General features: G+C 37.0%; 1 protein-coding gene and 1 long non-coding RNA gene across 4 annotated transcripts; one reads left to right on the top strand and one right to left on the bottom strand.

The window, feature by feature from the left end:
- Positions 1-1,019: 1,019 nt before the first annotated feature.
- On the bottom strand, positions 1,020-24,608 carry NRG4 (neuregulin 4). Of its 3 annotated transcripts, none has more exons than XM_049811497.1 (7): positions 24,575-24,608; positions 23,918-24,061; positions 18,357-18,422; positions 14,201-14,294; positions 6,157-6,306; positions 1,231-1,310; positions 1,020-1,135 (listed from the first exon to the last, which is right to left on the bottom strand). In XM_049811497.1, exons 3-7 carry the CDS (start codon positions 18,364-18,366, stop codon positions 1,119-1,121), a joined length of 351 nt encoding a protein of 116 aa, XP_049667454.1. In that variant the 5' UTR covers positions 18,367-18,422; positions 23,918-24,061; positions 24,575-24,608; the 3' UTR covers positions 1,020-1,118. The 3 variants fall into 3 exon arrangements, with proteins under 3 accessions (XP_049667454.1, XP_049667456.1, XP_049667455.1); XM_049811499.1 differs by lacking the exon at positions 24,575-24,608 and adding an exon at positions 24,317-24,357; XM_049811498.1 differs by lacking the exon at positions 24,575-24,608 and adding an exon at positions 24,252-24,330.
- On the top strand, positions 1,769-4,242 carry LOC126043319 (uncharacterized). Its single transcript, XR_007507391.1, has 3 exons — positions 1,769-1,949; positions 2,143-2,192; positions 3,272-4,242. It is a non-coding gene; the product is annotated as an uncharacterized LOC126043319 (long non-coding RNA).
- Positions 24,609-24,629: the final 21 nt, after the last annotated feature.

Raw genomic sequence — 24,629 nt, 5'->3', positions numbered from 1 at the left:
AAGAGATGGACCATTTCATTTGGCCTCTCTTTGTCTGAATAAAAGAATACTGTAAGAAACCAGATAGTGATGTATAATATACTGGTGTGATCAACAAATGGTTATGTGCGTAAAACAAATAAATCCTTAGGGAGGGCAGCACTTGTTCAGCCCAGACACCTGCCTGGATAATATTTTGTGTCAGGAATGGACCTGATGAATAAAATTCCTGACTCCTAGGATCTGAAATATCAACTGGTAAATTTAAGGTAAGGCTTAAATCTCCCTCAGTAGTGAGATTTTCAGAAGAAAGCAATACAAAAATAAAACCATCAACAAAAGTGTTTTGCTTGATATTAGGGATGTATACCAAACAAAGGGTAAATACTCTTCCTAGTAAACTTCTTTTAACCATTACCAGTCTCTTTTCTTAAAATTTTCTTTTAATTTGAATTAAAATCTTGTGCCAGGAAGCTGGCCAAAACACTAGCAGTGGTACCTCATCCTCATGTTGTCTTACTATTAAAAAAAAAAAAAAAAAAAAAAAGAAGAAAAAAAAAAAAGTCAGTATTAGCTGGAGAAAGGTTTGGGGTTTTTTCCTACATCTGGGGTAAGTGTATCTGAAACAAGCCAAATTCTGGATATGTATCACAGGTATAAATTTTGATACTGTTGAATCAAGATAGTCCTTAACTCCTCTGGAGCAATCCTGTGAAAAAGGACAATCCTATCAAAAATTCATAGTATTACCTCACACTAAAAACCATATTCTCTGTGCAGTGGAAAAAAGATTATTTCATATTTCCCATGCAGTAAAAACCAAAATTATGTCATGCTTCTACCTGTGCATTATTGAAAACATTAACTTGTGAAAAATCTCACAAAATTCCAACAGAAATGATAGTGAATATAGTGATTTCTGTATAATTTGATACACCTTTAAGAACACATAGAAACTCCAGTAAGTGCAACTGTTTTCTCTTTATGTCTTAGTTGCAGTCTTCTCCAACACCTAAGTAAGCCTCCTATATCAGTCTACTTTCTTCTTTCATCTTGCTTACCACATCATCTTCTACAACTACTGTATTCTTAGGGTTGTTCTGCATGTTGTTTTCCCACCATTCTTCCACTCCAATGCTTTACTCTGTTATTATTTCTGAAAAATAAACAAAACACATGCTTTTAATTAAAGAAAACTTCCTCCCCTGCCTTCCTTGTGGAGTTCAATCATTTAACTTTAAATATACTCACTGTTGCAGCCATTGCTGCTTGTAGTTTCAACCAGGTTGGCACCACACTCTGAAGAACTCGTCCTCGGAATAGAAGCTTTCCTAACCGTAAGAAACAAAAACCAGACAACAGGGAGGAAAAACAAAACAAAACAAAAACAAAACACACACAGAGTGAAAAAAAGTTATCAGAAACAAATTAGTTGAATGATGCTACTGAAAAAAGTTACATGGATCTTCTGCAATTACTTTCTAATTAATACACAGCATTTTTGAGAAGCACGTATTTGAGGGAGAAGAACAGAGATCAGAGGCAGGCACAGCATTCAGAACTGCATGGCTTCTCTCCTGAAGTTAATGTTCCTGTTTGTCTGATTTCTCAGGTCTTTATTTAAGCAATTAGTAGATATCACAAAATTATTTAATTTATCATTAACTCTCTTAGCATTTGGAAGTAAAATACCAATAATGGGATATTTTCCACACTTTCTTGAGGAGAAACAGATCTTTTGAATAGAGCTGATCTCTTGCTGTCTCTGTCCCTTTCTTTTAATAGTAATTAGACATCTGCTCTCTTGAGAAGAGTCATGAGCTATTCCCCTTGCTGTCCAGTTTGTGTCCTGTGGTGATGCAACTCCTCCACAAAGTCTGTTGTCTTGGACTGCTTAAATGGCTTTATTCCTAGACCCCGTTGTTTTGGCTGGCTGAGTTCCTGTTCATCAATATACACTTACCTTACAGGTAATTTGGTATTTCAACATGGACTTATAATAAAGCATAGAAATAAACTGCAGATTTATTTTAGTTTTCCCTAGGGTTTTTTCTGTTCCTCTAAGCTGTGTGTGTGGCATTCAGGCCTCTACATTGTTTTTAAATAAAAGCTGGCTTATGTGGAATCTATACTAATCAGCTACCTTTCTTATTCTTCTTCCAGTAACACTTGTGCAATATGAGAAAGAAGGCCAGATGGACCTGTATGGATAGGTGAATTGCTTAGCAAAATAGACCATTTGTTACCTCAGTAACAATGCAATAGCAAGGATTTTTGCATACATTCCTGGTTTCCCCAGGTCAGTACCATTTGTTGGTGGGGGGTGTGTGTGTGTTTGTTTCAAGATAGAGGGCAGCTAGATCTGGATTTGCTCTACCTCTACACGCTCTGCTCTCCTAACAGGTTATGCAGCTCCTGGGCCTAAAGCTGCACAGAAGCCTACTCCAATCCAAGACATTTTTTCAGTGTTAAATAGCAAATTGCTCTCATAAAACCAGTTCTGATTTAATATATATATATGGATAAGTTTTACATTCATGATGCAAATACTTGACTATCTTTGCTAAAATACAATAGTTGGCATGATGCTGTATCTTCTAGTGACTCCCAGTAGTTAGAAATAGCAATAGTTTTATGTGCTGAGCTTTTACAGGAATGTAGCAAACGGAACTGAGCATGCTCTTTAAAGATCAGGATTCCCCCTTTGACAGAGAAGCGACATTTATTGTCTATGAAACAACACATTCCTGGAGAAAACTTGCTAAGGTAACATAGAAGCTAATGTACTGAACTGGTTTTCACATTAATTTTGGGTGCGGACAGTACTATTCTTACGAATTCCTAGAACATGATATAAAATTGTTTTATAAGACTCATCTTTGAGAAGACATGAAGCATAGTCTTCTCTTTGCAACAGGATGCCTCATCATTTTTTCAGAAAGTAAATTAAAGCTACTCACTTTACTACCTAAATAATTATATTCTATTGACCTGAGACTCACTGAGATAGCTCTACAGTAGGCTTTCCTTCAGCAGGTTCCAGCAACAGGGGGAGGTTTAACCCTAGACTACTGTTTATCTTTTCCAGTTTTAAGCTGCCTGTTTTTTTGTCACCAGTCCTTGACCACTCTCCCTCTTCCCTCCCTCCATTCTCTGCTGTTCCTTTCACTCAGACCTTCCGTTCCTTTCCTCTATCTTTATTTTGTTCTACTTTCCATCATTCTCGCCCTCTAGCCATTTCAAATACTGTTTCTTCATTATCTTTGATTCTCTCTCCTCCTTCTCCTTGTAGGTTTGCTTTCCCAAACCATACCATCTTGATGAATCCTGGTAAATAATCAAGTACAGCATGAAATCAGCTTAACAGCAGACTGTTGGCAGATTGGAAAAAATAAATCCTCGGCTGATAAAAATGTGATGACTCATCTAAATATAAAATGAGAATTATGTCCCACTGTTCACCCAGAGCTTCTCCTATGCAGCTCTTTTCTTTTATTGGTTACTTTTACTATTACTTATGTTTTGGTTTTATAAGCAGAGCAATGAAATCCTTTCTCTCCACCCTTGTATGCTGAACGGATTTGTTTGTAGGGAGCATTAAATGCACTTGCACATGCCTGGTCCTGAAATCTGCCCCAAGCAGCCTGAGAGGAAGAAAACTTGGAAAGGAAGGGGGGTACAAGTGGTGACAGGGACAAGAAAATAGAGCACTGATTTCCTAAATTCTGATAGATTTTATGTATAATTTTAGGGATTCACTTTCTGTGTCCTAAATTGCAATTAATATCTCCTCTTCTGCATCCCTCCAATTGCATTACTGTTTATACTAAAACCACGCTAGAATCCTCTGCTGAAAGAGCCACAGAAATGCTTACTAACACACAATATAGGGGAAAAAACTCTCTGCTTTCTGATTCTGGATCAAACATATTTGTTAATAAAGTGTAATAGTGGAAGCTTGATAGCACAATATTTCTCTTAACATTTTAATTTTAATATATCCTGTCAAGAGGACAAGTCAAGGATGATGCAAACTCTCAGCTAACCCTTACAAGCCCTAATTCTACCCTCTTCCAGAATGTTATGATACAGGTGATAGATCAAATTTGAGAAAAAAATAATTATAATAATGTTAATGACAGCTGCTAGCAATAATCCTTGTCTATACAGCTGAAAAGAGGGGGGTAGATTAAAGTATCCACTTGAGATGACTCTTACATGTTGGTCACTTCAGTCAAGAGATAAGGACTTTTAGATGTAAAGTGTTTCCTTTATAGATGAGTTCTCTAGCAGAAGGTGATTGTGCTATATCAGCCTCTGAAGTGTAAAGGTAAGCCAGTTAGGTTCTTTTCTTTATACTAAAGAAGTTAATCATGATTTTATGAGATTTCCCAAGCTAGTCTGGTATTTAAGATAGGTTCAAGGGCAACTATGTTAAGACTGAGTTGCTGCCCTTATTATTTTTCTAATAAAGTGGCCCTACTACTTGTTCTGCCAGTTAGGTAAAGCTTGAGTAAACTGATTTCCTATAAAGAAATAGAGTAGTTGAGGTTCATCTTCCAACTGTCGAATAAAAGACTTGCACAGACCTGTCATTGCTGTTGTTCTAAGCTTCTGTACTTTGCAATGCAAGACTCTTTGACCCCAGTAGAGGTCAACTCAGTAGATTGTGTCTCCAGCCTTCCCCTAATTTTACTGTATGCCAGAGGAAAGGGATCTCTTAACAGATGACTCTCAATTCTCTGCTCTCTGAAGACTTTTTTTTCTTTTCTCAGAGACAAGCTTTACTTCTGAGGAAATACTCTCTGTACCTCTATGAGACTTGAATTAATTCTGCTTTAGTTAGTTAAAGCTGTATTCTATTCTAATAACTTTATAGTAATTTGCAAATGTTCTTTAGCAAACAACTGCTGTGGTGTTCCACTGCTAAGACAGGATTAATTTAACTAAAATGACTAAGTTGGGGGCTATCCTCTACGACAAGGGGTTTTTTTATACAAACTCTGTTTTATCACATGGTCTCTCTCTCTTCTAAATATATTCAGCTATGGGAAAAACTGGCATTCAATGGGTTTCCATGACAGCAGCTGAGGTAAAACTAGACCAGCTATTCCAAAGGTTGCTCATTGAAAGGCACTGATCAGAGAGGTTGATTTGGCAATGTGATTATGGGAGAGCAAAGAACAGAATTGCAAGAACCTTAGGTTATCATAACCAAGGAGAAATGCAGCACAAGAGAAAGAGGAAGAGGCTGCAAGTCTGTGATGGCTAAGAATTACAAGGGCTCATAAGTTGCCTCGTAAAGGCATAAATACATTTTAACAGTATATGACAAAATGAGCTTTTACAAAAAGTGCTGTACTCTAAAAACAAGAGGGGATGTAGGAGGTTGACTTGCATACATAAATGCAGAGAGTAAGCAAAGACAGTAAGTTTGTTTGGGTTTGGTATAAAGTGTACTGATATACTGTACTGATATATGTACAGCATCAAATAGTTGACTTTATTCCAGTAACTGCTTACGTGTTTTCATTCAAAGTCCTCATATGCCTAAAATGCTACTGCAGCACGTGCTGACTAGCATTGACATCTTCATGCTACTCAAACATGGATCATCCTGATAAATGAGTTAGTCCTCTGATATGTTCTAGATGTTAGTTAGTTAATAAACATCTACTTGGCATTATTCTTGAATTTGATTCTTTCCTTAGTTTTCCTTTTTAAACCAGGAGCTGTAAAGGAATTGTGAGCTAATGGCACCAGTTGGTTTGGCTGCCAGTTCAATGCAGTGGAACAGTTTCTGATCCCCAATCACTTTGGTAATTTGCTTCTCCTTCTCAATCTTTGGACAGCATAAGGGTTGACTAATGTTTTAAAATGTTAGCACTAACTCTAGGTAGACTGTAAAATCTCTCAAAAATGGGTGTACTAGAAGTATTTTTTTAGAAAGCAGTTATAAGTAATAGCTTAGAAAAGACATTGAAGTAAAGCCAGGAACAAGCCAGGAAGTAAAATATTACGAGCAACAAGTTGAGACATCCACATTAATTATGCTGAATAACCATACAAACCTTATGGATAATTCATTACATACTTTTACATTCAAATAATTAGTACATGATTACCAGAAGAAATTTCTACTTGATTAAATAGCTTCAGCACTCTGAAGCACTTTACCTGCAAAGGAAGTAGAATGCTCCAATTACAAGAACTCCTAGAAGAAGAAGTGAAGCCAAGAAAGCTGCAAACAGGTCACCTTTTGTTTGGGACTTGATGCTGGGCAGCAAAACTTCCTCACAACGGGCTCCTGTGTAATTCTCAATACACCTGGGAAACCAAGTTTTATTCAGATTAGATGATAACTTGTCATCTAATATGAAAAGCACAAAGGCTTCTTTTGGCCTTAAGTGGGGAGAGAACTTGTTATAGTGTAATTCAAGGTTTATATTTGCTTCACAGCATATTTTCTTATGGAATTTCCACTCACCTTGTATTTCTGGAACAGAGGGTATTGGGCATGTTGAGCATCAAGTTTATATTCTGATCTGTACTGCTTTTATGTATTAAACCATATCTTAATACATTCACTGGATTAGCAATATACTTCACAATGGTGTACCCTGCAGTTAAATCTGCCTCCTGCACTGGCAGAGTTAATTAATTAAATCCACCTCTTTAGTGTTAACTGTGTCATCCCACTGGTTCTCACACAGTAGTCATGCTTTCTTTTTCCCCTTTCATGTAACTTTCTAGCTTGCTTTGTTGAAGAGCTAGTACTGCCAGCTAAATAGATCAAGGAAATGGGAATTCATTGAGACACAGTACACCTTAAATTGCAAAAGTAGTTTATGCAGTGTAATAATTCATGCCAGAACATGTTACATGCTTGGTGAATGACCCTCTCTTGGAGAGACCTAGCTAAAAGTCTTCTCTACTATGCTTATTTTACATATTGAGTTTCTGAAAACTTCTTCCGAAGAAAGGATTAAAATGAATATGGTATTTTACCATGGTAAAATGGTATGATATTTTATTAAAAATAAGTAAAATGGCTTAGTAACTCATATTGAGTCAAAAATGGATAGGTTGAAGCTAAACTAATCTTCATTTGTCTTACGTTTTGCACTTATTCTGCTAAGTTTTCTTAAGGAATTTATTGCATTACAGAAAATGGAAAGCACTTCAGTCACGACATTCTGCATGTGCCTTTTATGTATGTAAATTTGCTTCTCTCTTTCTATTACTAAAGATCTTGCTCCTTCTTGCTATTTCTGGCACTGAAGTCATAATAATCTGTGACATAAGCAGTTTCAGGCTCCAGCTGAGAAAAATGGGCTGAACTCCGTAACATACTTGAAGTTCTCAACTGCCATTGGCAGCTGCAAGGTATAATTTCAGATGAGGGATAAGAAGGCGGAATGGGGAGGAACTGACAAAAAAGATGTATGTCTAGTATATCTAAATAAGACAAATGGATCACTGTGAGCATATGAACACACATGCTTGATGTGACTCCCAGCACCACTTTCTGTAGATTATGGACCACTATTTCAGTACTACTGGTCTAAACTATTGCACAAAGAATTACTACAATTTCTTTTAATTCTTTGCCTTTGGAAGTAAAATAGAAGATTTAGACATTAGAAAAAAGATTTAATTATCATCATATATTAAAGCTGTGCAACTGATCAAACAGCCACCATTTACTAAGGACAGTGTGAGACTTTTCAAAGTTACTATGTTTGACTGCTGGGAGAAGGAAGGGTAGGCAGACTGCTCTGATTGCTTGAGATAATGTTCCAGATATTTACTGTAAGTATAGTGGCATTTCAGTGGCCTATTTCTGAAATACTGTAGAATACTTTAAGAATAGAAGTGTAGTTTGAGTGGGGCATTGTTCTCTAGCAAGTGAGAGAGAAATGCTTTGGAGAGCTGAATAGAATAACAGGGATAGAAAATGGAATATAAAATTCATAGAAGTATTCTTGAATACCAATGAAAACTAGAGAATAATGCAAGGCTAAAATGATACAGAAAGAAAAAATAAATAGGTTTTGGCATCAAATTAAGGCTCACGGAAAAGTTCTAGAGAATGAGTGTAATGGGAGTAAGTCAGTAGCCTAAAGAGAAAAATGAAGCAGGAGTAAGAAAGACAGTCCCAGCTGAAGAGAGTTGCATGTAGGGTTTAGGTAAAAGGCTAGGGTTAGAGAACTGTTGTGATACAGTAGAGTGAGTTGGCATGAACAGTGCATGGAAGCCATACTCATGTTCTGCAAAAGACCATGGAAAAAAACCTGGGAGTGCAATGACAGTGTAGCAAAAAGGTCACTGAGATTGTAGCCACTTTCTCCTAAATAGAAAACAGAACTACATGCTTAAGATAGTCACAAGTCTTCAAGAGGGAAAGAAGACTAAGGAAAACTAGAGCCAATATGGATCCAATGTTATAGCAAAGGGAAAAAGAACTACACTAAAAAGGCACATATAAAACTTAAACATCCTGGATGCTGAACCTATTAATTCTTCCTGGATGTAACAAAAGTTTTAGAAACATGTTTTCCATGACTTGCCAGTTTGATAGTATCTGTTTAACTGTGTGCAGTGGATTAGGGATTGCAAAGCTACCCATCCACTTTCTCTAGGCTGACCTGTTGACACTTGCTGAAACTGATTCCATGCTATGTAGAAAATACTGCCATATAACCTAAAAATGATGGAGGTTTTCATAGAAACAAGAAAACTGAGATGAGGTATCTCTTGGTTACATTTAAATAAACAAAATTATAGCTAATGTGACCCTACCAACAGGCTCTGCTACAGTTAGGGCATTTCTGAAAATCCAGATGTTCAAATATCAGCTTGCACAAGCTTTTATAAAGTCATCAGTGCTGATGTACAGACAGGTGAAGGACTATGTTAAATATAGAAGGAACTGATGCTCTAAGACAAGCCAGAGAGTGGAAGATTTCTACTGTAAGTCCTTTCCTAAAATTGGTGGGAAGGAAACTAAGCAGACTTCAATAATTAGCAGTGGAACTCACTGAGAAGATCTGCTTATCCTGTTGCATTAGCAGAGCTCTAATAATTTCAGTGGAGTTACATGCACGGTGACTGCAAGCAAGACAGAAAAGTAGTCTCTAACAAGCATGTGGTCTATGAACATAATCCAGACTGATAGTATCTACACAGTCTCTCCTAGAGGTAGTCAGACTTATTATACACAGCCTTAAAAGTCAGTAGCAACTCATAGTTTATCTTGTTTATAATGGATGCCTAAAAGCACAGCACAAGTTAAGCATGACACACTGGCAGTTGTTAACGTGGCAGGCAACTGTGCTTCGGCATTTGAATGAATGAGTGCAAAAGACAGAGAAGCCTGCTTCTAGCCTACAGTAAGAGGGAGTTACGCTAATAAACTCTTGTGGTCACTAGGCCAGGTGTTGCTGTTGCACAGCATCATCTGCATGCTGTTAGCCTGCTGTTTCAGCACATGCTGTCTGTTGGCTTTAAATGGTCCTACTACGTAGCATTCCACAGTTGATTTTTAAAATGGAAAAAAGGTCTTTCCTCCTCTAAGAAATTAGAATTTCTAATTCAATCAGAGTTGAAAGACAACAGCCTTTGAATGTTTGAGGAAAAGCTGTGAGACTAGAAACTCCCATTTTCAGATAGTATCCAGATTTCTGCTTTCCTAGATGCCTGCACACGCATGCACACACGCCCACACCTCTTGTCAGATGGTATGAGCCAGCCTTAACTGTTGTATACAAACTTACTATAGGAGCTGTGCTGAAGACAAAACACTAACATAAGATATGTAAAGAAATCCACAGAATCTTTCAACATAGGATACTAATCAAAACTACCCATATCAGCATCAATACAAGGTGGAAGGAAATAGACTGCATTGGATAAGATGTCAGGAGATGACCGGGGGTCTGCAATTATATTGATCCTTTACAATCAGATCAGTAAAGTATAACAGCCTTCCAATAACACAAGGCATCACTGCTGTCATTTGCAGATGCAGTTCATGAGACAGTGCAAGTGATCTACCGCCTGTCTGATTTAGGTAAGAAGGTAAGGTTTCTTTCTCTTCCAGACTCTAAGGTGGGCATCATAAGCAAGTATCTGACAGACGTTAAAAATTGAAGTAGGATTTGAGTCAAATATGCACACAGACTCCTATTGCTTAGTATTATACTATAAGAGTCTTGACTTCAGTTTTCATTCAGTCTTCCTTTAGTCAGGAAAAACCCGGATGCTTCTTGGTATAAAAATTACTTGCATGTAAATACAAAGCTCTAAGCAGAAAAAGACAGCTGAAAAATTATCTGCTTGTCAATGCAATTCAGATTACATGGCTGATAGCTTCAAAATCACCATAATCTTCAGTCTGTAGCAGGCTCCTAGAAGTTGTCCTAATCCATACACTATAAGGGCATCTAGTAAGTATGAAAAAGAATTTAAAGCCAAAGTGAATAAGCAATGGCAAAGTTAACTGGAAGACCTAAGCAGCTTTTTTAAAAGTTTTGTGTTCAGAGGAGCTTCAAAACTGTTACTCTGAAGCTGTATTCGTATACATAAAGAGTGAAATAAAAATGCTACTACTGGAGAGAAGTTGAAAGAATGGGTTATTTTCCCCTAGAACTCCCTTAGCTATGTGTTTATATGGCAAGCTTAACCATATCCGGCAGTGACATGAATTCTGATCACTAATACTTTTCAAACACATAAGATAATGTTGCATTTTATATTTTATGTCCCATTAAGAAAAATTTCAATTACTGACTTTTTTTTGCTATATTTTCGGTGTGTATTCTAACTTTTGTTCCTATTTGCAAGCTAAAAGCAGAACTGAAAAATACTAATTGGACACTTAGTTTTCAGAAGAGCCTGGGGTATGCAAAAGTATAGTTTTGGAGGCAGAGAAAGAAGAAAAGCCCAGATGAGTGGGAAACCCTTCACTGGCAACTTGCAGGGTGTATGTTCTGAAGGCTTACTGCACAGCAAATATATGACTCATGGGGACATTTGACAAAGAGAATGAAGGACCCATCTGAGAGAAAGAGCCAGAGAAGGATGGGGTATATAGAAAGTGATAGAAGGAATATGCAGGGGATTTATTGCTTTAGTATAGGAAAGGTGGAGGAGAGATTGGATTAAGGTAGAAGCAAAGGAAAGGGAGAGAGATCCTTTAACCATACATAGGAATTTCAGGGAGATTTCAAAGGTCTGCCTCTGTCCCTTGCAGTACTTAGCTGGAACGCACTGCCCTCTGCAGAATATGATCCCTTCCTCAAAAGGAGAGCATTCACTATTAATTTTTGTGTGTACTGCCCTCAGAAGCAGAGGAGCAGTGTTTGTGTGGTCTTATACCATCTGTATTTAGTCTGAAATACAGAAGGAAGGCTCTCAGAAATCTGCCACGTGTAAGACAAAATGGAAGTACCAGAGCTTCCCCTCAGACAACCAAATCGTCACTTAATTCTGCGCTGCATTAATTAATGATTATGGGACAGCTGTGCACCAGGTGCTGAGGCAAACAGCTTTCAGCCTCATGTTTTATGATACACCTGAGGCAGCTGCTTTTCCATCCTTCTCCATTCTGCTGCATGTTTATTTAGTACATTTGAGCATTCCTGGGTTTGAAGCTCATCTTGTTTATGGTGACAGGTGTGCCTTTCGCTGCTCAGCACATTAACTCATTGTTAGGAAAGGAATGAGGGAAGATGGCAGCTGAGCAACTTCATGTTTCAACACACATCGGCTGTATTTAAAATCTGCTAATGTTGCACAGGGGAGGGGGGTCAACTAATGTTTTGTTTCTATTAAATCTCTACCTTACATATATATCCATTTCTGAATGGTAGAAAACCCTGAAATTCCAAAAGTAAACAGTGGCTCTTAATTTGTTAGTGTGCTACAAAATATATATTTCTAAAGAATGATGCAATTTTCCTAGTTACATTGTGAAATTACTTCCAATGACGTTGCATCAGGTAATCTGGACTAAATTTAGCACAACACATTTGTGTAAATACGTAGCATGTCAAGGCAAATGTGTTTTAAGGTATTTTTACAGTTTGTTAGTCTGTTCTTTCTCCATTTCCCCCTTTTAATCAATGCTGTACTAACAATCATTCAGCCTTTGATTCTAAAACCAATTCAATTTTTCTGTTGGTGGGAGATGATCATCTGAGAACACTTGGAAGCTTTAGGTTGGGTTTGGCAGACACCTGCGTCAAAGAAACTTTGCGCAACTGTGTGATGATGCCAGTCCTGAAGTTCCAAAGCACCAAGTATTTTTCTGGATTCTGCTGAATAGTGATGCGTTTTTTTCTGTTGTTTCTATTCACATCATTGCTGATTACTAAGATATCTGTGTGTAAACAAAACCTTTCTCATCTATAATTAGCCTTCTCTGACTGATTAAGGAACATGCTTGGAATGAGGACATGCTTAAATAGAATGCTGCTATTTAAATACCCATATAACTTCATAATCAACCACTAGATACAGAAGAAAAATACTTGATAATTTAAATGCAATAAGGTTGCCCGAGTATAACAGAAATGCTCTTAAGATGTTACTTTTCTGCTTCAGCAGATTATAAAATCCTCTAGTACCTGAATTACAAATGACTTCATTTGGAGCCCTTTTAAAGTGGAAATTACCTACACTGACTAGTTTGTGATCCTGAACAATGAATTGTTTTCAGTATTTGTTACTTCATATTTATAGTTATTGCATTAAATACACCTTCCTCATTACATAGTCTAGCCATAGTTGAGAGGGTGCTTGGAAATTGTGTAACTGATGCTGTTTAGTCTAACCATTCTTTTTTCAGTATTTTAGTATCAATAATATGGGATTCCCTCTAGGAAAAAAACATGCGTATTTCAACGTGTTTTACTTTTTGTGTGTGTAGTAGTCATTTTAGATAGCATAAGCTTGCAAGGTCTAGCAGTTAGAATAAATCATCATCATACAGCACTTCTGAGCTTTATCCTTAGTTCTGGATCTGATTCATTGTATGATATTGGACAATATGCTTAATGACAGTGACATGCTGTGTACATTTTTCAGTGAGCATTTACCACAAAATTGCCTCTTCTCTCCTCATCTACTAGATGAGTTTACATGCCTGAGTTGTAAATGTTTAAACTGAACTGTCCCAAACAAAAGAAAGAAATACTTTAAGTAGGCATCTCGGAAAAGATTTTGTTTCCTTCTTCAACTGTTTCATCTGGTTATCGTTAGTTATAGCTCAAGACTGAAGAGGGAGCAGAAGTTGCCACAGAAGAAAAAAAAGGTAATATCCTTAAGTGTATGGAATACGCATCTGAATGCCCATTATTATGTTAAATAAACCCATTAAATTAACCATAGTTTATTTTAATGAACAATAACTCAGTAAGTGTAGAACCATGAAAAATTAAAAGTTAATTTTGCATCTTCTTATGTCTTGGTAAATGAGAAAATAAAAGGATAGGGCTGTATTTATGCAAGAAACGTATCCACATGCAAAAATAGGAAGTGCTTCTTTTCCATTGTGCTACATGGGCTTCAAAAAGAAGAATAGTCCCATAAATGAATGATACTAAGAAGTATCTATATTTGCTGCCTTGATGTTTCTTTAAGTGGTCTTTGACTGTCACTGAAAAGCTGCCCTTTGAGTAGTATTTCAGTGAGATTCAGAGAACATAGTAAGTCTTGAATTACATTCATTTTTCCCCCTTAAAATATTATAATCCTTTTTGTGCCTCCTCATTTTGTTCAGGTCAGGCCATTTTATGTTGTAAGAATTTTTGCACTATAATTCATCTGGAAGAAAAAACTGGGAATGTACTTTGCCTTTCTGAATGCCTTTCCTACCGTATATACTCCATGAGGCAAAGGGTATTTTGTGCCTTTCTGTATTGTAATGAGGGGACGAAATATGGCTCTAAATATAGGTATCTTCCTGAATGCATATGTAATTGAGTACTGTTGCACCTGTCAAACAAGTATACACATTTATTTTTCTCCTATTGTCATGCCTCTGCAAGCTAGATAAGTAATCTGAGCATGAATTACTGAATTTGGAACAGCCATAGGTAATAGGTATTTTCTTTTATATAATGTTTTAACAGTAACTTCTTAAAGAAGCAAAATGGAGAAATAGTCTTTAGACAGCTACTGTCCAATACTTAAACACAAAAACTTTAGTTTCACTGACCTGCAGAATGGACTGGATACAGTAGGAATCATATAACAAATCCCTCCATTTAGACAAAAAGATCCATAATTGGTGCCACAGAGTTCTTCATGATCTTAAAAACAAGACCAAAACAAACACAGAGAAAAATAGAGACTTCTGTATTGCTATCAGTAAAAGCAGATCTTAATTATACTTTTGGGGAGTGGGGGTGGCTTCCTTAGAAAAAAACACAAAAACCACCAAAACAAACCACCACAAACAAACAAAACCACCCTATGAATAAATAAGGTACCAGTCTTGCTTTCGAGGCCAGCAACATATAGTACTATCTACCTTGCAGAATTGTTTCATGTAACGATATGCAAAAAGATCACCAATTTATCACCATATCAGACATGAAGCACCTAATTATAGGAATAACTGCAAAATTTCTCTTGCAGTGAGAGGAACTTCTGAATTCTCCGTTACTTCATTTGCCTTTCATGACCACAAACCATAGTGAATACAGTGATACACACAATGTCCTATATGAAGCCTGGTTTGTCCTGTTCCAGCGGTACAAACTATCTTTAGCTTAACTAGCTTCTATGGGAGAGAGTCAGTACAGATAAACCCAGAATAGTCTCAGGTGTAGACCTGGACATTCTGAGACTGCTTCACGCTGTATTAAGAGCTGAATCATAGCACAGTTGGACACCACCAGGTTTTCCCATCCCAATTTTTAACAACCAATGGAGGAGCTAGCCTAAGAAGTGTCACTTATGTAGAAGACTGCCTGTTAAAATGTGATTTCCACAGATCTCAGAAAGGCTTTTTCCTAACTCAGTAGGCTTCTTATATGAATTGTTAGTGTGTTAAACACAATTAGGCATTCTAATAAAACCCCAAATAAAGGATACTAATGTTGGCACTTGTAGCAGCAGTTGTCCATTTTATGCTTAAAAAGAATATCTAACTGTACCATTTCACTCTTTTTGAAAGCAGTCTAAAATTGGAAGTTGGACTGCATATATTTATGATACATTTAATGCATTGGTAACTCATTTTATATATATGCATATATATTTTTATATATTTCTTCAATCTTACCAAACCACAATATCTCAATCAAAAGAAAAATAGAGCAGTCTTCTGACATCACAAGTGTGAGAATCATGTGTTAACTCACACTTTAGGTGTTGTTTTTGCTGTTGTTTCTCCCAGAAATTCTGAAAATAAGAATTCTGCTGTCTCACTATTTATGTATAGAAGATATGTTCTGTACAAAATATAGTGTTATCTAAGTGGAAACAAGATTTTAATTTTCTTATTTGTCCTTTCAAGAAAGAGTTAGGGTTCCGTTTATTCCTGCAGAAAAAAAGTGAGAAGTGCGGCCATAAGTCATTCTACCCTAGCAGGAGCTTCTACAACTTTGTATACAAAATAAACCTGACTTTTCTAAGAGTAGCAGAAAAGCATAGCTACTTCTAACCCTGTGCAACAAAAACATGGTGCATCCTGCTATGCTCTAGTCCATCTCTAGTAATTCCACTCCCCCTTCTTTTCATACATTCTTCCATTTCTATGATGGCACATTGACAAAGGAGTGTGAGTAAAGTCCTTATATTAAGATGAAGGCAGTCATACCACAGAGCTCAACAGGAGTTCAGTTTCACGTTCATGTTACCAAATTGCTAGCATCCAAATGGTAACTGGACCTTTTTGCATGTGTACAGATAAATTGGGGAGCTGTAGGAGGGAGGGAGGTAAAGCTGGAAAGATTGTTCATGTTTGACCTTGTTGCATTGGCTCAGGATGTGGCATATCAGAAATGTGTGTTCTGCCCTACCTTGTTAGAAGTTAAGTGGAAATTTATTTTAACTCTGAAGCTTTCTGCGCTTGTCTACTTGGCAATTCATTTACGGCAAGTTCACTATTGAAAGACTTTTAACATTATTTTGCATGGGTAACAGTATAATTGCAATAGGAATAAAATGGTAGCAGAAAAAACCAAGCAGGTTTTTAAACAGGAACTATAAATTATTTTGTCTATTCAAACATAGTGGCAGTGGAACTTCTGTGACAGTGTAATTAAATTTAAGGCTACATCCTTCATAAAATGAAGAGAGGATATTGAATCACGAACAGTGTATCAGGATATCTATACAATTAGAAGAATCAAGAGAGAAAAAGCAAAACTCTCAACTTTGACCTGCTCTCAACTCTATTAAGCATCTGAGGGAGTTAAGTGTTGTTGAAATTCTACCCGATGGAAAAACAAGATGATAGAAGATAGGTCCCACAGAAAAAAATCCCTTTAGACGGCTCATGGAAAGCCTTCAAAGAAATTCTCATGAGAATTAATGAGAACTTGTTAACCTCCTTAAAATCCTGCCTTATGGTTCTATTTCTTTTCTTCATCTTTATGCAAAAATAGGCCTGTCTCACACTGGCATAGTGGTAGGGTACTGAAGAAAATTAAATGTCTCAAGTCATTCAGGTCTCAGAACATTCGGGAGAATGATTATCTCACTGTTACGGTGTGATCTGTGTATTAAGGACCAGCTCTGCAGCCCAACTAGACATTTCTGTTCTGGCAAAATACCTCAGACACTCTGTCTTAGGCCTATTAGAGAAAAGGGAGAGAGGTGGAGAGAGAGAACAAAAAGTGCCTAGGAAGCCTTCGAAACCTTTTTGATTGTAATTACAGACAATTTCTCTATAGGCTACTTCTTTTTAGAGCTAGACTTCTTTCCAGTACTAAGGGAAAAATGGTAACCCTAATTTTACCAGCAATGAGATATTTGAAGAAACCTCTATGTCCATGTAGATCAGGTGCCCCATTTTCCATCCAATCGTGCTTTTCATTAGTTCTATTTTATGTATTAATACTTTGCTACTACTTATTGAAAGTACCAGATTAATACAGTATAAAGTAGATGACAGAATTATGAAAGAGAATAAAAGAAAATTCAGGATGCTCTAACACTGCTACAATACAAAAAATATGTATTATTGTACTTCATACCCACTTTATTGAAATGCAGTAGTTTGGATCAAATTTGAAAGCTACAGTTCTGTATTTATAGACAGGAAACTATGAAAGCAACAGTTTATCCCTTTAAATTTATAGTCAGTGATGCAAAAGAGTATACTGGAGAATCAGAAGGGGTTCAATACAAGCCAAAACCCAATTACATTAGCATCAGTGAATGTGTTATGATTTTTGTGAGGTAAGTCAATACCTTATATTAATCTAAAAATGCAAATTGTACGCTTTGAAAGTCAAATATATACTACATTCAGACTACCATAATCAAGATAGAAAAGTTTAACAGGTCAAGTGACGATGGGCAATTAAAATAAAACAACAAAAGATTTAGCTTTTCAGTTAATACAACTGTAGAAACTCTATCAACATATGTTCTACAGAATATATATACATATATATGTATTTTGATATATCCTTCTATGTGAGAAAGTAAATAAAGAGAAGAGACAAGTTTCTTTTAAAAAAAAGTTGGGTTTTGGTGGGAGGAAAAGTGAAGAGGAATGAAACAAGACTGTTCTTTCTAGCACTAGACTGTGAATACTTAAAACTGGCAGAGGTAATAACAGCCTCTAAATACACTGATTCTCAATTATTCTTTTTGAGGACATGCACAAAAACCTATCCCTAAACTATCTTGCCTGTTTGCATTTAAACTTTTGTAACCTGACTGTCCTATCTATTAAAAAGAAAAACAAATAAAGGCTCAGCACCACCTTAACCCCCAAAGAACCAAGTCAGCCTTGATAATCCACATGTTGACTCAGCTGTCTTGCCTAGTCCAGAGGCTCAAATACTACAGACTATCTAATCCTGAAGTCTGCTAAAATAAAAAAGGTAAGGGAAAGGAGAGGGAAATGTTGACAGAAGATAAAGGGGTTGATGCATGCTTCCTCACTTATAAGCAACTTTGGACTGTATGCTTATCAATCACAAACCGTGAAATATTAGGATAGATCAAAGCAAACATCTCCTTAGAGAATCTGTACCACTGACTGGTGAACTCTAGTTTGCTGACTAGTAAGTGATGACAGCCCTACAGAGCAGTTGTGACAATCCCAATGGCAGCTGTCAAAATCAATGCAATTTTAATGAATTCTAATTATATACGTATACACACCCAAGTAATGACTTGGAAGAAATTACCTGTTCGCATATTATTCCGACAACAATTTTTATTCTTTATGAGAGGCTATTCTTCCAAAGCGGCACCTAAAGACAAACACGTAAATTTAGCATCTAATTTTTAATCCTAGTGACTTTTTCCCCCTGACGAAATAGCTACTGGAATGCATCTTTCAGTGTTGCTGCTAAGGCATTTGTTGTACTTTGACTGTAATATACTGTTATATTATATGTAAGTTCCATTAATTCACAGTTAATGGCAAACATTCAAGTCTACTGTCAAGTTCAGTGAACCCCTAAGGGCAGTACTACAGAGTAAAACCAAATTCACACTAAAGCACGTTTAAACAATGAATACCTCTTTCAAACTGCCATGTTTATTCAGAATTGTAATACCTGATGCTTTTAGGCAATCTAAATTATTGTTTCTGGCTAGCTAATTAAATTGGCATTTGTACCTTGAAAGACAGTGCATACAATTGAACCAGTCCTCAGACTGACAGTTATTCAGTCAGGTAAGATCTTGGTGGTAGAATTCTTGCATTTCACAAATAAGAACTTCCCAATCTGTAATTTCTCAGAGAGAGTGTGTGTGTTTCACTTGAGTGTTTCTCATGTCTGGATGTCAGGTGAAATTAGTAATATATAGGCCATGAATTTAGCAGAACTCAGCAAGGGCAAGACTTGTACAATTATTTTTCAAATATGGAATGGAAACTCTGCCTTGACAGAAACCAATCTTCACTTGACATTGCTAAAAAGAAACTTACTCTGTAGACGTGCCAACTCTATAACCATCTAACATTGCTATATTCTGTTTTCTTGTAAGGTATAGTCAAGGTTTACTGTACCAAATAGGTTACTGAACAAGCCTAACATGACAGATCTAATTTTCTAATGTTTGCTCTTTTTTTCTTAATTATACTTTAAAGTGTACATAATGTAAATATTTAAGCAAACTGTCCTATATTGGAAGAAAGATGGTTTTTTCCATTAAATGATCAAATAAAATAAATTATCAACTTTACCAGAAATAATTGCCTTAACTTCAGCTTTTAGTAATAGAAAGGCAACTTTCTGTAGAGGCCCATTTCAAAACGTATAATGCATTTGTACTTACTATGTAAGCAGACAGTTCTGTTTTTCACGGGACCTCAGAAGGCTTCTCTAGCTCTTCAAGTGTCCTTTCCATACAAGAAAATCTGAAATGGCTGTTCCCTGTGATACTGGGCTGTAACAGCAAGGTCCCCACCCAAAGGCTGTCCTCTTGGGCTGTCTCACAGGTATGCAACTTTGCTTACTTTGTGTACACAACCAAGTACAATTAACATAGCATGTGGCACAAGGAAACAAACCAACATGATTCACTTCAGAACTAAAATCCTGGTTTTAAAAGAAATAAATCGTCCTGGAGATGGTTATTTTTAGCAGTCAAGATCTGGATTCTGTGTGTGCTGTTAAAAAGGCTTCAAATTTACATATAGTGCAATGTGGGTAAGGTTACAACAAAGACAAACATGCACACAGAGGCCCAGTACAGAATAGGGTAACACCCCGTTATACTCACAGAATCACTCGCATATTTTTCTAGGGTTACCAGTACTACAATTTATTGCTGAATTCGAAACATTCACATAATGTAGTATCTATAAATTGCATCATAAAAATATTATATGCAGCAGTCAAAAATCTGATTTAAATTTGTATTTTATTGGAGCAAGCTGTCCTTTTAAAATTATTTTCCCTTTTCTCAGAATGTTCCACAAAATTGTATAATATCCAATAGCTCTCATAACAAAAAATATAAATGCGATATGTAACCTATAATTTCAGACTAGCTCCCTTACCAGATTTAATTAGGATATGGGTCCTTGAACAGACAAAGTAACTTGATTTTGCAACTGCAAAAAGGAGATCTCGCATCTCTTTTCCTTCATCTTATTGTCAGTATGCATCTCACTATCTCTCTGGTGCTGCTACTGGTATAAGTTGAACTTCTTCAGGAGACGCTTAAATCCAATGATCCAGCAGAAAATTCTTTTGAGGAAGCTGACAGTTTTCTACTGCATCAGTGTGTTAAACGGCTGTGCTATGTGCCTCATCAGCTGTTTGGACTAGGACTAATTGTTACATGTACTAGGAATTGTTTATAAGCTGACTGCAGAGAACAAGACAGTTCAAAGGCAGCTATGGGACTAGTAATTGTTTATTTTCAAACTCTGTTGCCCGCATATTCAAGGAAATGGGGTGGTGAAGAAAGGGGGTGAAAATACTTTCTAAACAATCCCAGAGGATGTATGTGTGTATGCATAATTCTATTCTTTTAGTTCTGATAATAAATATCACAATTTGGGTCTAAAGATCACTTTCAAAAGAGATGTTGCTGACAGCATTCACAGTTATGGCTTTTTTTTTTTTTTTTTTAAGACTGAAAAGTAAATCATTAGGTAGTCATGTATTTATAAGTACATGTTTTTCTCTGGGGTGTTTGTTGCACTCTGAACAGAGGTTCAAATATGTATCAGTGTCCTAAAAAGAATAAATTGGACTCTCTATCTCATTAGAAAAAGTAAGCTGATATATTGTAAAGAAAATGAAATGCTATAGCAGAAATTGTTGCTAAACTTGATTCTAACTTGTTTATATTTGTCTGTGCACTGAACTGGTACTAGAAACACAAGAGATCATTTGTGAATCTACTTAACACTTTACAAACTCAATGTCTTCTTTTAAGACACAGCTGTAACCTATGCTCACAGAAACCAATTCTATGAATGCTCAAATGTTTGTCTTGCAGGCATCTTGGGAGTTTGTGAAAGATTACATTATATATCAAGTTAGAGTATTTTAATCTGAAATTTAAAATACAGCCTATTTTGCTCTGTGCCAGCTTGTTGAAAAAAAACTTCAGATCAGTTCTACCCTCTTCCACACATCTTTGTCATCTAAACTGATATTAATAATAACAATAAATTGTTTGAAAGATTAGTTTTCATATTAGTTTATACATTAAAGTTAGGTCACCCATGTATACCAGTATAAACTGATACTACTTCAGCCTCTTCAATTACTTGGAAGTCCTGGACATCTTTATTTTCATAGTCTGAATCTGTTAACAACAGCTTCAGTTTAGGAAAGAATTTAAATGACATGTTTAGAGTTAACCATATCCTAAATCACTAAGTTAAAGTATGTTCAAGTACTTTGCTGAATGAAGCATGGACTCTATGTGTGTGTGTGTGTGTGTGTGTCACAATGAACGCTGCAAATGTGATGGAAATACTGGCTTACTGCTCTGTAGCAGAGAAACCACAGATTAAAGTGAGCCACACAAGAAAATTCATACACTCTTGTGCTTCTTGGGCACTAAAACACTAGGGGAAAGAATACAGCTTTTTCTTTTTTGGGAACTGCTATTGGATTTCTGGGCAAATGGAGCACTCAGGCACAAAACTGCAATGGGCTCAGCGTTTTAGCAAAAGTATGTGCTAGTATCTCACCATACTGGAGTCTGCCTGGAACAAGTCTTTTGAACTCATTAGATTTGTCTTTAAATGAACCTGTGTGCTTTACTCCCCATCTACTTAAAACAGAACCCTTACTGCCACTTATTTTTGTGTACTTTTAATGGCCAACTATTCTAAGCATCCATGAGATGCAGTATCCCCAAAAGATGATAATTGGAAGTCTTAATGAGCTCAGGCAGATAAAAAGAAAGCACTGAATAATGATTTGGGTTTTGGTTTATGGTTCTTTGCTATTCAAACATTCTTAAAATTAATCTCTATATAAACTGTCCCCCAAATTAAAGAAGATCATTTCAGTTATATGGCTATTTCAAATATACATTGTTTGTTCATTTAGATGAAGTTGCACCTTACAGCTGTCTTCAAGAATGGGATTTTACTGCATTATGTATTCTTTTTTAAAATCCAAAAGAGGTGAAATCTCATCCTGCCCCAATACTGAGCTCAAATATTTGTGTCGTGAAAACAATGAAGGGGAAAAAAATTTAAAATTCCACCATCTGCTTAGTAGGCTAATTAAACATAAATTTACTTCTACGCATCTTATTCTCTCCAAAAGCCAGGAACTGTCCTGAAGTCTTGTTAAAAGGATTCTGTTTATTTTCTTATCTAGGTAATAACATCTAATAGCCTTACCATATGAAGCTCATAACTGATTTTAGCACAGAAAATCATCAGGCGTCAGAAAAAAAAATCCATCAAGCTGCCTGAAACTAACAGAGATCTCAGTAGGGAAGAATTCAAGATGAGGTATTACGACAAATTTGTGTAAGGACAATGTGTTATTCAAATTTACACACTGAAAGTTTCTTTTAAGATGGGGTAGCCACAATGTGAAGGAACTCTGACAAAAAACAGAAGCGACAGCAGATGCCAAACAGGTCACAAGTCTCAACACGCTTGTGACTGACAGATGAATTTTTTGAATACAGTTGTTCAAAATTCTTTCCATTACAGTTTTCTGATATGATGACAGATGACTGAGTCCTCTTGTCTTAGGAATGCCTACAGCAAAACTTCACGTTTACAATTTTATTTTATCCACTGAAGTTATGTCTAGGATTAATTACATTCTAAAACAGCTGGTAAAACTGCTGTCATGATGTTTAAATCACAATTTGAGACATTACAGTAAATTTAAGGGAAAAATTTCCATTCCTAAAATTTCATGAGTAGTTTGCGACCAACTGCAAATTCCCATCTGAAACCCCAGTTCTACTGTACAAGATGTTCATACAGAAGTTGGCAAAGCTACATTTCAGTTGAGGCTTCTGTCAAATGTAACTACTACATATTTGTAATTTTGAGACAGAGATTCCAGTCTTGAGCTTGTGTGTGCTTATGTGGGGGGAATTAATACATTTTAGAAGACGCTTGCATTAAAAAAAATCACTGTCAAGCTTGGGGGGAAAAAAACCCGCACCACTATTCTTTCATTCTGTGTGCTTACTGATTTCTTCTATGGCACTTTCACTGCCAAGTTTCATCCCTAAATTCTTGAAGAAATCAACTGAAATGTACTACAACTTAAAGGTTCTCACTGCGTGATTAGTTTTTATTTGTATCTCAGTGGTAGATACAGTGTCCATCAGCATGTCAGCTCTCAAATGTCAGTAATGTCAGATCGATAAATCAAAACTCAAAAAAATCCATATGATAAACTGGCATACAAGGAGACAGTTTAGCACATGGACATTTAATAAAATAGACCAATATCACTTAAATAATTTTGAGATACTAAAAAATATAAATCATAAGAGTTTAGATATTCACTTTTACATGGTAGTCACGAGGAAGCTAATGTAACTAGTCTTCAGATTTTGATTTTTTAAGCTAAACATTGTCCAGGCAGTAATAAGTGATTGCTGCCAAAGCCAGCTATTCCACAGCAGCTCAGCATATGGGAGAGAACTGTTAAAACTTGAATTTCAATCTCTTTTTAATTTTCTCCATTTAAAGCACATTCTTAACCTTGGGGTTTTTGTTTTTACTTCCTATTTTTTTTGCATTTAATTTTGTATTGAGTTAATTTGTTCTACTTAAACCACAGCTTACCACAGCAAATGGGTATTCTTAACTCTGCTGGTGTAATCTTTCTCAGACATGCACAGGACAATCTGCTGAATCAACGTAATCTCTAATCTGCATCGTGTAATCTTGCAGCTGCTCTCTCCGTACGCGGTTATGTAATCCTGGTGTCTATAAAAAACAAAACAAACCACAAAAAGAACAGGCAGAACTTTTAAGAATAACGTTGTGTCAAAGCACCGGCACGCCTCACGGGGCGGCCGCCCCGGCAGAAACCAGCCCCCGCCGCCGCTACCGGCCCGGAGCGGCCCCTCACACCGGGGCCCCTTCACCCCGCGGCCCCTCACACTGGGGCTCCCACCTGCCCGCCCTGTCCCGGGGGTCGGCGATCGCGATACGGCGGTTCCTTGCCGTGAGGGAACCTACCGAAGGAGGGGGGCGGTGGCTGAGGCGGGAGGGAGGGGGGGGGGGGAGCCGCCCCGCCCCGCCCCGCCCTCTCGCGCCTCACCTTCCCCAGCCCGTAGTACTACAGCGCCCGTCGTTCGCCGCCGCTATTGGGTCGGCGGCACCCACGTGACGCGGGGCGAGCACGCGCGCGCGCCCCCTTTAAACCGCCCCCCCCCCCCCACCAGTTCCCCCCCCCTCCCCCGTCTCCTTTTTCGTCTTTCCCTCCCGCTAATCGACCTGAGCGACGGCCCGTTGTTTCCTAGGCGACCCGGGAGGAAGGGAGGGCGCGCGC

The sequence above is a fragment of the Accipiter gentilis genome, chromosome 10 (assembly GCF_929443795.1).
Source record: "Accipiter gentilis chromosome 10, bAccGen1.1, whole genome shotgun sequence".
Taxonomy (NCBI): domain Eukaryota; kingdom Metazoa; phylum Chordata; class Aves; order Accipitriformes; family Accipitridae; genus Astur; species Astur gentilis.
Note: the sequence above shows the minus strand (reverse complement) of the source record. Positions and strands in the feature narration are given on the sequence as shown.

What these genes read in the sequence shown, in the direction of transcription:
- NRG4 (XM_049811497.1), bottom strand. An exon ending in GTATCCAGTCCATTCTGCAG is followed by an intron (nt 6,307 to 14,200) that starts GTCAGTGAAACT and finishes TTGGTTTCCCAG; the next exon opens with GTGTATTGAGAATTACACAG. An exon ending in GCATTCTACTTCCTTTGCAG is followed by an intron (nt 1,311 to 6,156) that starts GTAAAGTGCTTC and finishes TCTTACGGTTAG; the next exon opens with GAAAGCTTCTATTCCGAGGA.